The following is a 12,195-nucleotide window of genomic DNA, read 5'->3' as shown; positions in this document are numbered from 1 at the left end:
CTGTGTATGTTAACATTCATTGTGTTTAAACCTAAATAAATACTGATTAAATGGTAAAGCAAGAATTGTTTACCTGAAGAAGGGGGCGTGTTTTTCTCTTTTCTAGTCTACTCCTTTACACCTGGCCGCAGGCTACAACAGAGTTCGGATAGTTCAGCTTCTTCTGCAGCATGGTGCTGATGTTCATGCTAAAGACAAAGGGTAGGCGTATTGCTTTCTTCCCTTGGATGGTTTTGCTCATGGGTTATTATGCTTTATTTTCAACATCTGATTCACTAAGGTTTTTGAGCACTAGACAACGAAAGTCGTGTATCCCATATCTTTACAGCCTGTGTAGCATTTTAAGAATGTTCACAACTTTGATTTGACTTCATGTTCATGTTTCTACTTATTAAGGATTCTTCTCATAATAATTTCCTAAATTAGTTTAATTTTATTACAGTTCTGTTATTTGAGGTTAAAATGTTTCTCTCAATTACAATTCTTATTTCTCACCTTTTCAGTTGCATTTCAGAAAGATAGAGAAGTTGAAAATTCTGATAATCCAGTAACATAGCTATCATAGTCTTCAGATATGAAAGGATCATCTCTTATTAATAACCAAAATCATAAGTATACAATAATCTAATTTGGGTTTTTTTCCTGATGAAATCTTGGATATCTAAACTGAGAAAACCTAAAAGGTCCTTTTGAAGGTTGATATGGGAGGAGGTTGGCTGAGAACAAGAAAGCAGTTGTCATTTATTTTATGAATAGCTGAATTTTGGAAAACTTGGTACCAGTTTCCTGTCTAGTCTCTAGGGACATATGAGTCAGGTCTGCTTTCCTATGTGATGGCTAACATTTGTCAGTATCCCACCTTAAGACCTCAAAGATAATTGACCTTACTACCCAAGTGAGGCAGATTCATATGCACTCTGGTGATTGGCAGTGTGAAGAAGAGAAGCCCTGGAGGAGGGTTTCTTTCACTTTGCCCCCTCTCCATGTCAGAAAACGTAGAAACGAAGAAAGAGCTCTGTACTTGAGGCAATTCTCAGGAGAGGAATCATTTCAAATCTGCTCTTTTCGGTGCTGTGTTTCTCTCTTGCCTGCGCCAGGTTTTGTGCCATGTGTGAATGTGTCCCAGTAGCACAGGGGCACACATGCCTGATGTTCTTGCACATCTTTGTTTCCTTGTGCATGTCTGAAAACAGATGGGTGTACAATAGGTGAGTCATCAAGAGAAGGACACCACAAAAAGAGGGGGTCTTGTAGAATGATACTTTGATATGCAAGTTGTAACAGTTTGGATACTTAACTCTTGTGCTGGAAGTTACCATGAAAGTGAAATAAAATGGTAGGAATATTTCACTTCACTATCAACATGTATTTTCTATAAATAATAAAGCATGCAATTGTCAATAGTACGTATTTCTTCCTTTCACCTAAATGTTTTTCTAACTTGTGTTTTTATCATTATATTTAAGGATTATATACACAAAACGCAAGATAAATATAAAAGGTTGAACTTTAGTTATGCTACATATCCTTTTATTAAATACTTTTAAATATTTTTTATTAAAATTGTACTGGGATGTTTTAGATTTTTGTTTCTTAACACTTTTTGGCATAGAAATGGCCACAAGTTGTTTGAAATTTCAGTATTTTAATTTGCCTTTTTTCATTTAGTGGACTTGTACCTCTTCATAATGCATGTTCGTATGGACATTATGAAGTTACAGAACTGCTACTAAAGGTAAGAGAAATTAAAGATATTGAACATCATTGCTTCTTTTGCACTTGTCATGAGTTTTCCTGGGTTTTTTTTTGGGCCAGTAAGATTTATAAGAGAATAAAATAGTTTTTAAAAATACTTCTGTTGCCTTAAAAATTTTGAAACAGTTTAAGCTGTTTTTAAAAGCTGAAATTAAAACACTTATTGACATTTCAAAGAGTTGTAACTGAAGTTTACAGTGAAATAAATGTCTTCTGAGTTTTATTTAATCCAGCGAAATGCTTACTAACCTAAAACTTTTTTTCTCAATTTAGCATGGAGCTTGTGTTAATGCCATGGATCTCTGGCAGTTTACTCCACTCCATGAGGCTGCTTCCAAGAATCGTGTAGAAGTCTGCTCTTTGTTACTTAGCCATGGTGCCGATCCTACATTAGTCAACTGCCATGGCAAAAGTGCTGTGGATATGGCTCCAACGCCTGAGCTCCGGGAGAGACTGACTTGTACGTGTTTATATCCCAAAATCACTACTGCTTGTTGTAGATTGGAATGTCTCACTTTTGTTTAGTTCTTAGGGCTGCCATTTTGCCTAACTTAGATAATGTCCTTCTAATCTTACATGTACGATGGTTTATGATCCTTATTTCTGATCATCTACTTTTCTTCATGAATCCCACAGAATCTATATACACTATATGCATTTTGTGTTTATTTAAGCCTAATTCTAATTATGTACTGTTTCCTTTTTTTAAAAGCTAATGAGGATGAGTCAATCAATAACCATTTATTGAATACCTGCTGTGTGCCAGGCACTGGAAATATAGCAGTATGCAAACCAGAAAAAAATCTCTGAGCTCACGGAGATTTCTTCTTGTGCTGTTGGTAATAGTAGATAATATCTGACATTATTGAGCGCCTACTGTTTCCCAATCCCTGCAAGGTTGCATAATCATATTTTTATTTCTTGTGTGTCTTAGGGCCCAAGTGTACTCACTTGCCCAAATTATGGTTTGGTGGAAGTAATCTTCTCAAATACAGATACATATATATATATATATATATATGCATGTTTTTAAAATAAACTTTTTGTTTTAGAATAGTTTTAGATTTACACAATAGTTACAAAGGTAGGACAGAGACTTCTCATATACCCCATTCCCAGTTTCTCCTACTATTAATATCTTACATTAGTATGGACATTTGTCACAATTAATGAACCAATATTGATACATTATTAACTAAAGGCCGTACTCTATTCAGATTGCCTTAGTTTTTACCTGAAGTCCTTTTTCTGTTCCAGGATCTCATTCAGGATGCCAACTTTACATTTAGTTGTCATATCAAATACTGAGATATATTTAATTCTGCATGTGGGCATTTCAGGTTTAAATTAAAGTAGATGTTACCTACCTAATTTTTCACTGATCCTATTTTAAGAGTCTTTACATCTAGGATTGAGAGTCCGATAACTGAATTTAAATGCCTGAGAAAATCTTTAAATGATAACTTTAGAAAAAGGCATAGTCAAAGTGATACTAACGTCATTTAAGTTTAAACAGATTTTAAACTAGTTTATGTTAAAACAGGAAGAATTCCTTGCAATTTTGATCTTAAGAGGAAATTTAAATTTATTTTGGTACTGGAACAGATGACATCCACTAGATAACAGGCCAGCACAAACCAGATTATAACTGGGCAGATGTCTTAGCAATGAATCCTTGTAGAAGTGCATTTATTCTCTCTCCCACTCATACGACTCTTGCCATATGTTATCTTGCATTATGTAGTTCATTTTTCTCTGTGTGTGTTCTGTCTTCCCAGTGAAATTCAAATTCTTAGAAAGACCTTTGGTTTTATTTTTCTGTCTTCTTAGCACCTGCACAATGCCTTGTTACCTAATAAATGTGTCGGTGGCGTTTGTTTGGGCCTATATATCTACCTAATCCCAATTTAGCCCAGTGCATTGTGCATACTGTGTGCTCAGCAAGTTATTGGATTGACTTTAACTTAACTCAAAACTTATTTTTTTATCTTTTTCTAATTTCCTTCTTTTGTAGTTTTATACCCTGGGCTCAGCTTTGTCCCCGTGTTACCATTTGACTGTATTTTCCTTATAATTGTTTGGCAAAGCTTGAGTATTAATGAGTTTTTACATTGTGTTTTGCTCATCTGTCTGATTCCAATGTAAACATTAAGATTTAACCTAAATTTGTATAGTTTTGTAAAGGAAGAAGTTCCCTAATTAGAGTACTTTTCAACCTTGTCAGTATCTCCTTTATTTTTTTAAATAAGATTCTAGCAAGGAATTATCTGAAGAAAAGGATTTAACCAAGTTGTCACTTCTCTAACTGCAGTCTCATCGTCATGTCCACCGCTTTAGTCTAGGCGTTCACGGTTACAGAATGCTTTTTAGAAAATTATTCAGGAAACAAAGAAAAACAATATTTTGATCCTACCCAGGGTAATAGCGTTTTCATTACGCACATTTTTTTCTGCTCTTTCTTATCTTCTTTTAATTTGTTGTTTTCATGAAGCCAAACAAACAAGGTAGTTTGGGTACTGCACGTATTGGAGCTGAAAATACTTAAATTAGCTTTCATTCTTATTTCAAAATGCTTTTAGAAAGAGAAACGTTTAAGGCATTTTATAAATATTAAGTTTTCAGGGTAAGTTTGAGTAATTTGCAGTCTTACCACTTTCTTTGTAACTACTTAGCTTCTTTGAAGTTTTAAAAATAAATCTTTATATAACTTTTGCATTTAGAAGGACAATTATTTAGTTGATAGATTTTCTATCTTCTGGTTTGTTTTTTTAATCTTGAGTATTTGTCAGTAAAATATTTTAAATTTGAAAATCAATTTGGACAGAAATCTTTACTTTTTTGCTAAAGAGCAAAGGTAAAGAGTATTTTACTTCTTGTTCTTTGAGAAAATATTATGCTGTTTAATTGCATTGTTGTCATCATTTCTTTATTTCCTTCATACCACAGTCTTATTATGTTTTTCATAAATTTCCCCATTTAATTTTCTTATGAGCCACCTTTCCTGAACTTAAAATTGCTTTTATCATTTTAATAATCATGACACACTTGTCATCAGAGAAAAGACCAATATGATTTGAATTCAGTTTAAATTTCTCTAGACTGATGACCCAAGCAAAGCAGTACTTTTTGCTTGAAATCTGTTCTCGGTGCATCACCTTCTTTTGCAGTTGCCAGGATCCTGCTCCTCCCATCTGGCAGTTTATCATTCTCTCACTTCTTTTATCCCTAATTTTATCATTAAAATGAAAATATGTAATTTTGTTATTTCAAAATACTGGCTTACTTTCATTTCATTTTGACCTTGATTTGAGGTTTCTGAAATTTCAAAGTCCTAAACTTTGAGGAATTTAGCACTGATAAAGTACCACTAAACAAGAGGTTACAGAAAAATGGTTTTTGTCCTGAACCTGCCATGACTTATTTTATAAATATTCCCCATTCATGCAACAAATACCTACTATACAAGTACCTACTATATGCCAAATACTGTGCTAGGTGATGGGGCTGCCATAGCAAGTAAGACAGTGTGCCATAGCCTGTGATATAAGGCTAAATGCAAGTGTGGGTGACTTCATAAGAAGGATCCCTAACCCAGTAATGGGGAACATCAGGAAGGCTTATCCGAAGTATCTAAACTGAGACCTTGAACAATGAGTGAAAAAAGCATGTGTGTATGTGCACATATGTGTCTCTGTGTGTTTCTCTCTGTCTTTTGAGGGAGAGAAGGGAGTGAGATGGGACCCTCGAAGGTAAGGAGAGAGAGGAAAAGGGAAGGAATTCAGTAGGAGGCAGGTACAAAGGCCTGAATGTGAGTGGGCCTGGAATTGGTACATAGTATAGTAGGTCACACATCATTTGCATCTTTTTAGAACAATTTTCAACTTTTTGTTAATAATTGGTTATATCAAAATACAAACTAAATTTGTAACATAGAAACTAAGATTATATGTTTTTAATAAATAAGAGTATTGGATTTGTATTTATGCAATTGATTTGGAAATACCTTTTTAAAAACTCTCTTACTTGCTTATGCAAATAACAAATAGTTCTTTGAAAAATTTTCAAACTCTGGCACTTACCCCATAATTCACTTCTTCCCTCCTCTGTGTCAAGATATAATCACTATTAGTATTTTGATGAGTATGTCTCTAAATGTCTTTTTTAACCATTACTTATATTTAGTTGTGGTGGCAATAGTAGTAGTAACAAATTGGATCAACCTATGCTTCCTCTTCTGCTGCTTGAATTTTCATTTAATAACATATACTTTCATGTCAGTATATATAGATCTATCTTTTTTGTTTAAGGGCTATAAAGTATTCTAAAGTGTATAAGTGTTCACAGATTATTTAACTGGTTTCCATTTGGTAGACATTTAGGTTGCTTTTTTTAAAACTTTGCTGGATTGAGTATCTCCGTGTGTATATCTCTATGAACTCTTAAAAGTATAAAACAATCTTATTTCAGAGCATACATTTGTCAAAATTTTTTATTAACCTACATGCTCATTCTTTGCACCTTTATTATCATATCATCATGTTGCTGCTGTTGCTAAAATAGAGGAATATTTAAAATTAATAATTTTCTTTATAATCATTGCTAATGATTATTAAATATTTTAAATCTTTTTTATGTCAACCATTATTTCATTAACAGATGAGTTTAAAGGTCATTCTTTACTACAAGCAGCCAGAGAAGCAGACCTAGCCAAAGTTAAAAAAACACTTGCTTTGGAAATCATTAATTTCAAACAGCCACAGTCTCATGAAACTGCCCTGGTAAGATTTTATTGTTAATCCATGCCTTGGATAACAGTAGTATAAGCACAAAATATGATTTTCATTTCAGAAACCTTAAAGTAACTTTAGTATCTGAAGCGCTGGAAATTTGCATTTTAATATTGGTTGCAGTGATTTCTAAATTTGGTTTGGGAGATGATTGCTTTTATGGGTGAGAGAATAGACATTTGTTCAACCTTTATTTGGGTATTATTTTTACCTTTGTCTTTCCCCAACCATATTATAACAAATCTACCTTTGGGGCCAGGGCTTTCATAGAATACAAGATGTGATTTTTCTCTATAGAATCTTCTTTTTCCTGTGGCTGCTAGATAAATACTAGAGTTGTTTTCTGTAGAAGATTAAAATGTTTTCAAAAATATTTGTATCATCCTTTTGAGCAATTGTCTTCAAAGAATGCATTCATTACGTTATTACAATCATTATAGAAGAATGGTAAGATTATGATTTTTTTTGTTCAGACTATACAAGTTGTTTTTAAAACTGTTCGTATTTTTTCTTCTAGTGTACTTCCAGAAAGATTAGTTTGTTTTTCTTGTCATTGACCACACTGAGTTTCAGACGTAGGGCTGGTTAGATTCCTCCTGAATTCAGAATTGAAGCATATGTGATGCCTCGATCAGAGACTCTAAATGTGCTTCAGTTAACACTCTCACATCTGTCTGGCACAGAAAGGTCAAACTGTCGTCAATATCTGCTGAAAACAACATTAAAAGAGTCACCAAATCGAAATGGGTCAATTGTATGTACACTTAAATATATGGCTCTCACACTGGGGTTCAGATACATTCCAGCTGCACAGCATTCACTCAAAGCCACAGAATAAACCTGACCTGCTTTTTTGGAATATTCATTCTATTCATTAAGAAGTAGTTTTTCATTTTTTTAATTTTAATATAAACATAAAATTTCTGAGAATACTTCTCTCTCTGAGCTCTTACGCATCTGTTACATTCTTGCCTGTTCCTGGACGTGGAGACTTATTCTCCTTTGATGCTAGGTGTACCCCTGGGGAGAGTTTGACAAATACTGACTTATGTGGCTGGCAGCCTACTGAAGGATTGAGTTGAAACTTCAGTTACAGGTTTTTGTAGCTTTGGAGAGGCAGTATTCTGATACCTTCAAATAAATAAACATAGTGGATAATTATTTCTTGGCTCAAGGAAAAGAAAAGAAGTCTGTCTTAATGCTTAACCAAGAGGATAATTTCACCTTGGTTTAAAGGCTTGTGTTTTGTACTTCCAATGTATTTAGGAGGAATTTTGATCATCTCTGTAGTCTAAAATATATATTTTGAGATAACAGTGTTCTAAACAGCAGATGGTATTTAGTTCAGAAATCTACTTTTAAGTAGAAGTTTATTTTATTAACTTAGTTTCGTTTACTTTACAGCACTGTGCTGTGGCCTCTCTGCACCCCAAACGAAAACAAGTGACAGAATTGTTACTTAGAAAAGGAGCAAATGTTAATGAAAAAAATAAAGAGTAAGTGTAATTGCAGAAGTTATTGTTCAATTCTTAAAGGGAAAATGCAATAAAAGTTGGGAGATTACCTTTACCTTTTCTCCTCTCCACAGTTTCATGACTCCCCTGCATGTGGCAGCAGAAAGAGCTCACAATGATGTCATGGAAGTGCTGCATAAGCATGGAGCAAAGGTAAGACGCACACCTGCAGTAAAGGCCAAACTTGGCATTGAGTAGCGAGCCGCTCTCAAGACTGTTACTTTTCTCTCTGATTTTCCTGAAGAAATTAATTTTATAAAGGACTGTTAACATGTATTTGAATTCATCAGTTCTCCTTTAAAGCTGATTTAAATCTTGTTACTAATAAAAATAATTGCCTGTGTACTTAACTGTCATTCTTCTATAAAATATAAAATGTAGCTACAGTCTTACCATTTGAAATATGTTTCAACTTTACATTGCTTTACATTTGTCCTGGGATTGATCTATTTTGAGAGTCAAGGTCAATGATGGTTTATCAGAAAATAATTTATGAAAATGATAGTCAAAATATCACTACTTATTTTAAAGAATATTTGTATTCCTTCAAACTGATAATGATAATTTCTCAAATAACTTTGACACTAAAGAAACGTGAAATTTTTAACAATCATTTTTATTGGCATTATCTGAATGGCATTATCTGAAACTCTGAATCGCTTGAGGGAGGAAGGAAGGAAACTGGTTGTTTTTCAGAGGTGACTTGTACTGGCAAATTTTTAAATCCTCAAGAGTGTGTATGTTAAAACAGTCGTCTCCAAGAAGGGTGCAGACACTCTATGGAACATACAAGATGAGCCATTGAGTGCAGGAAAAAGTACTGGAATTTTAATCTTTTAAAATAGTGATTTCTTTACGAATAAAGAAATTAAGATCTACTAATATTTAATACACAGATGGTTGCTTACACCCTCATTAGGTCAATGTGTCAGCCTGTCTGAGTCATGTCAGGGCCCAAGTGTTTCTCATCTGTTCTCTTTCAGCAGGTTTTGACATATTGTACTTTGCATGTGTCCAAATGAGTAGATATATGGATATTATCCTATTAACCTTTATAAATACCATTGTTGATAATCAGAGGGAGTGACCATGGCAATCTTATAGCATAAAGAGATTGACTATTTCATGAATTAGTATTTTCAGGAATTGTCTTAATTTCTTGTGCTTTATTTTTTCTTTTATGAAAATTAGACAGTTCAAAATTTGCTGATAGTTCTATGATGACAAATGACTATTACTTGTATGTAGATACTTTTTTAAAAAAAGAAACATAATCACACCCTTAAAGTTACATATTCTAGAATGAATGAGAAAGTAACTGCATTCTTTAAAGAAACTTTAAAAAATGGAGAGGACATTTTGAAAATCGATTTTTAGAATATGTCCACTGTTTCATTTTTGTTGCCAAAAGATGATGTAAATATATCACCCAGTTGTCATTTCTACATAATTAAGACACTTGACAACAATCTTTTAACCTGTTTGAGTCTTTCTGAATTTGTGTTTAAGTGGTTTTTGAACCTATTAAAAGTGTTAATGTAACACCTTCTCATAAGTTTGCAAGAACATCAGAAAGATGCAATTTTACTAGCAGAATTGCAATTAAAACCCTAGCATAATTAGTAAGTTACATTAAATATAAGCACTGTCATTTAGTGTAGACATTATTAACAGGGCACTTTTTCCAGTAACTACATACATATCTGTATGAAATCTTTTTATCTAATGCGGCCAATGGGACCAATTATTGAAAATGAGCTTGCTTAGAATCAGACCCTCAAATCTACATCACTATTTTTTATAAGATTTTTAAAAGTTTTTGTAATTGAGCTAAAAGAGATTTTGTACCATTAGTAATTAAAATATTTTTTAAATTTTGTTTCATCTCTTTCCCATCCTTTGTAATTTCTCTTTTTGTGTAAGTTTTATATGTATTTATTATGTAATAGTATGATGCTGCTTGTTTATAAGTTACAAATGAATGCATATGTATATTGAGCGGATTCTCAAAACATTTTTTTACTCATTAGGTGCGTGATCCCAAAATTTAGGTATCCTTGCTTTAAAAGGGTAATAAGTATTTTTAATTAAAAAAGCAGAATGAGCTGGAATGAAAGGGAACAGAGTTCTATAGATTTATTGCCTATTTTGAGGGTACAACTACTGCATTGTTATATAAGTAATGTCTTATTGCTCAGTCAAGTGGAAAGTGCTAAGCTGAGTGGGCTTTCTGCTATACTTAAGAACACCTAATGTTTATCATTGACCTATTTTTAATAATATCTTATGGCATTTATAATGTTCTTGAAAAACCATGAATAATGCTCTTCAGTTTGGGAAAATATCTGTTTGTCATCTCCCATGAGTCATTTTGTTTCATGAAGTTTCAGTGAAGAAGAACATAACCTGTCTTAGTCAACATTACTCCAGCTCTGTGGTTCTCAGTCTTTCTCTGCCCATCATGTTCACCGCACATTCTCATCAGGAATGTCTCAATTCATCACTGGGGCGTGTATAATCTTAAACACCCTGCCAATGATGGAGAGTGACTTTTAGACTAGTGGATTCTTCCTAGTCTTTCCCTAGGTTCAAGTAAATTGAGAACTCCTGCTGTAAGTCACTTTAAAACAGAAAAAAAAAATCATACTTAATCAGGATTGTGGTTAGTAGTAGACTCCAGTTGCCATCCTCCCATTCACTCACTCCCTGGTTCCAGGGCTGCCTGCTCTCCCTCAGGGCTGTTTATCTGGTGACTAATGCCTTAGTAAAGACCCACTGTATAAACCCAACTTAGCTACTGTTGCCCAATGTTTGCTCGCTTAGTGTTCTTTCTGGGGAACTCGTGGCTTTCGTTTGATTTCCGCACAACTCATGGTTTTCATTTGATTCTAAAAGAACGTCTGAACAAACAGCACACCATTGAATTCGGATTCAACTGTCTTACACTGCTTCCACCATCCTGGTGCCTTCTGCGCCTCATGATGAGTCCAGGTCTCAAACTAAGACTATTAAATCAGAAAAGGCAGAGAATCTGGTCAGCAGATCTAATACTGTTAACTAATTTGTCTTACTTAGACAGCTGGAGTTTAGTAATATTTATGTAAGCGAGAACATTCTTTTGCTCAAAGCTTGGTGATAAATGCAAAGTCCAGGTCTACATGCATGTTGTGTATAGAACATAGACAGGCGTGCTTCCCAGTTTAGAATCCTCCACTTTCTAGGTTTGTAACCTTGGACTTAATTTTCCTGAACCTCAGTTGGCTCATTGGTGATATGTGGATATTAATACCTTCTCTACAAGTTTTTTTCTTTTTTTTGTAAGAATTAAATGAGTTTATGTATGTATATGGTACCTGGCACACAAACAATACTTTGATTACTAGTATGAACACTGTGTTTTTTTTCCATGTTTGTCTTTTCAAACTTATATACTAGGTATTTCCCTTAATCTAAATTTTTATATAAGACTTATATAGGTTATGTATAAGCTATATAGCTTTTATATAAGCTTATATAGCTAATCACTTTATAATTTTTTTGATCTACTAACTCAACAAATATTGAGATGCAAAATGATCAAGACTGTGTGCTGATATTGTGGGAAATACCAGTTTGGAAGTTAATGCAATTACCAAACTTGAAACTAATCCTGAAGCAATTTAGTGGCATTAGTAATAAAGAAGGAAGAGAAATAATTAATCCACTTATGAAGGAATAATTATATTATTTGGAAATGAGTTGGATGTTAGAATGGACTTAGAAAGTGGTGGTACAATTAATGGAATTAAGAAAGCTAGAGAGAAACACTGATTTCCTATGCCTTGATAATGATTTTGTACTTGGAGGTGATATGATAGATGGACATGTAGATAAAACTAGTGATAGGAAATATAGCACTAGAATGTTAGAGTTTGTAATTAGAAAGATCTATTGGGAAGTGCAATAGGAATATGAAGAAGGAACAGGAGATCAGTGCTGAAAAGAGAAATCAAGGTAGACAATGTCATTTGATTTGGCAATTTTCATATAAGGGCTTTGTAAACTTTTGAAGGAAGTATTCCAAAGATGTAGAGGTAGAGAATTGTATTAGTTAAGGTCTTGGCAATAAACAGTACACTCAAAGTGGGTGATTTGAGGAA

At 33.5% G+C, this 12,195-nt stretch overlaps 1 protein-coding gene across 1 annotated transcript in view; it reads left to right on the top strand.

Annotated features, from left to right (window-relative positions):
• Window positions 1–12,195, top strand: part of TNKS (tankyrase) — a 202,131-nt gene that overhangs the window by 132,249 nt on the left and 57,687 nt on the right. Inside the window, exons 6-11 of the mRNA XM_070598134.1 lie at window positions 107–201; window positions 1,669–1,735; window positions 2,029–2,215; window positions 6,412–6,533; window positions 7,947–8,038; window positions 8,131–8,209. Of these exons, the coding sequence (XP_070454235.1) occupies window positions 107–201; window positions 1,669–1,735; window positions 2,029–2,215; window positions 6,412–6,533; window positions 7,947–8,038; window positions 8,131–8,209 (642 nt within the window). The remainder of the gene's footprint in view (window positions 1–106; window positions 202–1,668; window positions 1,736–2,028; window positions 2,216–6,411; window positions 6,534–7,946; window positions 8,039–8,130; window positions 8,210–12,195) is intronic.

Source organism: Equus przewalskii, chromosome 28 (assembly GCF_037783145.1).
Source record: "Equus przewalskii isolate Varuska chromosome 28, EquPr2, whole genome shotgun sequence".
NCBI classification, from domain to species: Eukaryota; Metazoa; Chordata; class Mammalia; order Perissodactyla; family Equidae; genus Equus; species Equus przewalskii.
This window is presented reverse-complemented; position numbering and strand designations above follow the sequence as displayed.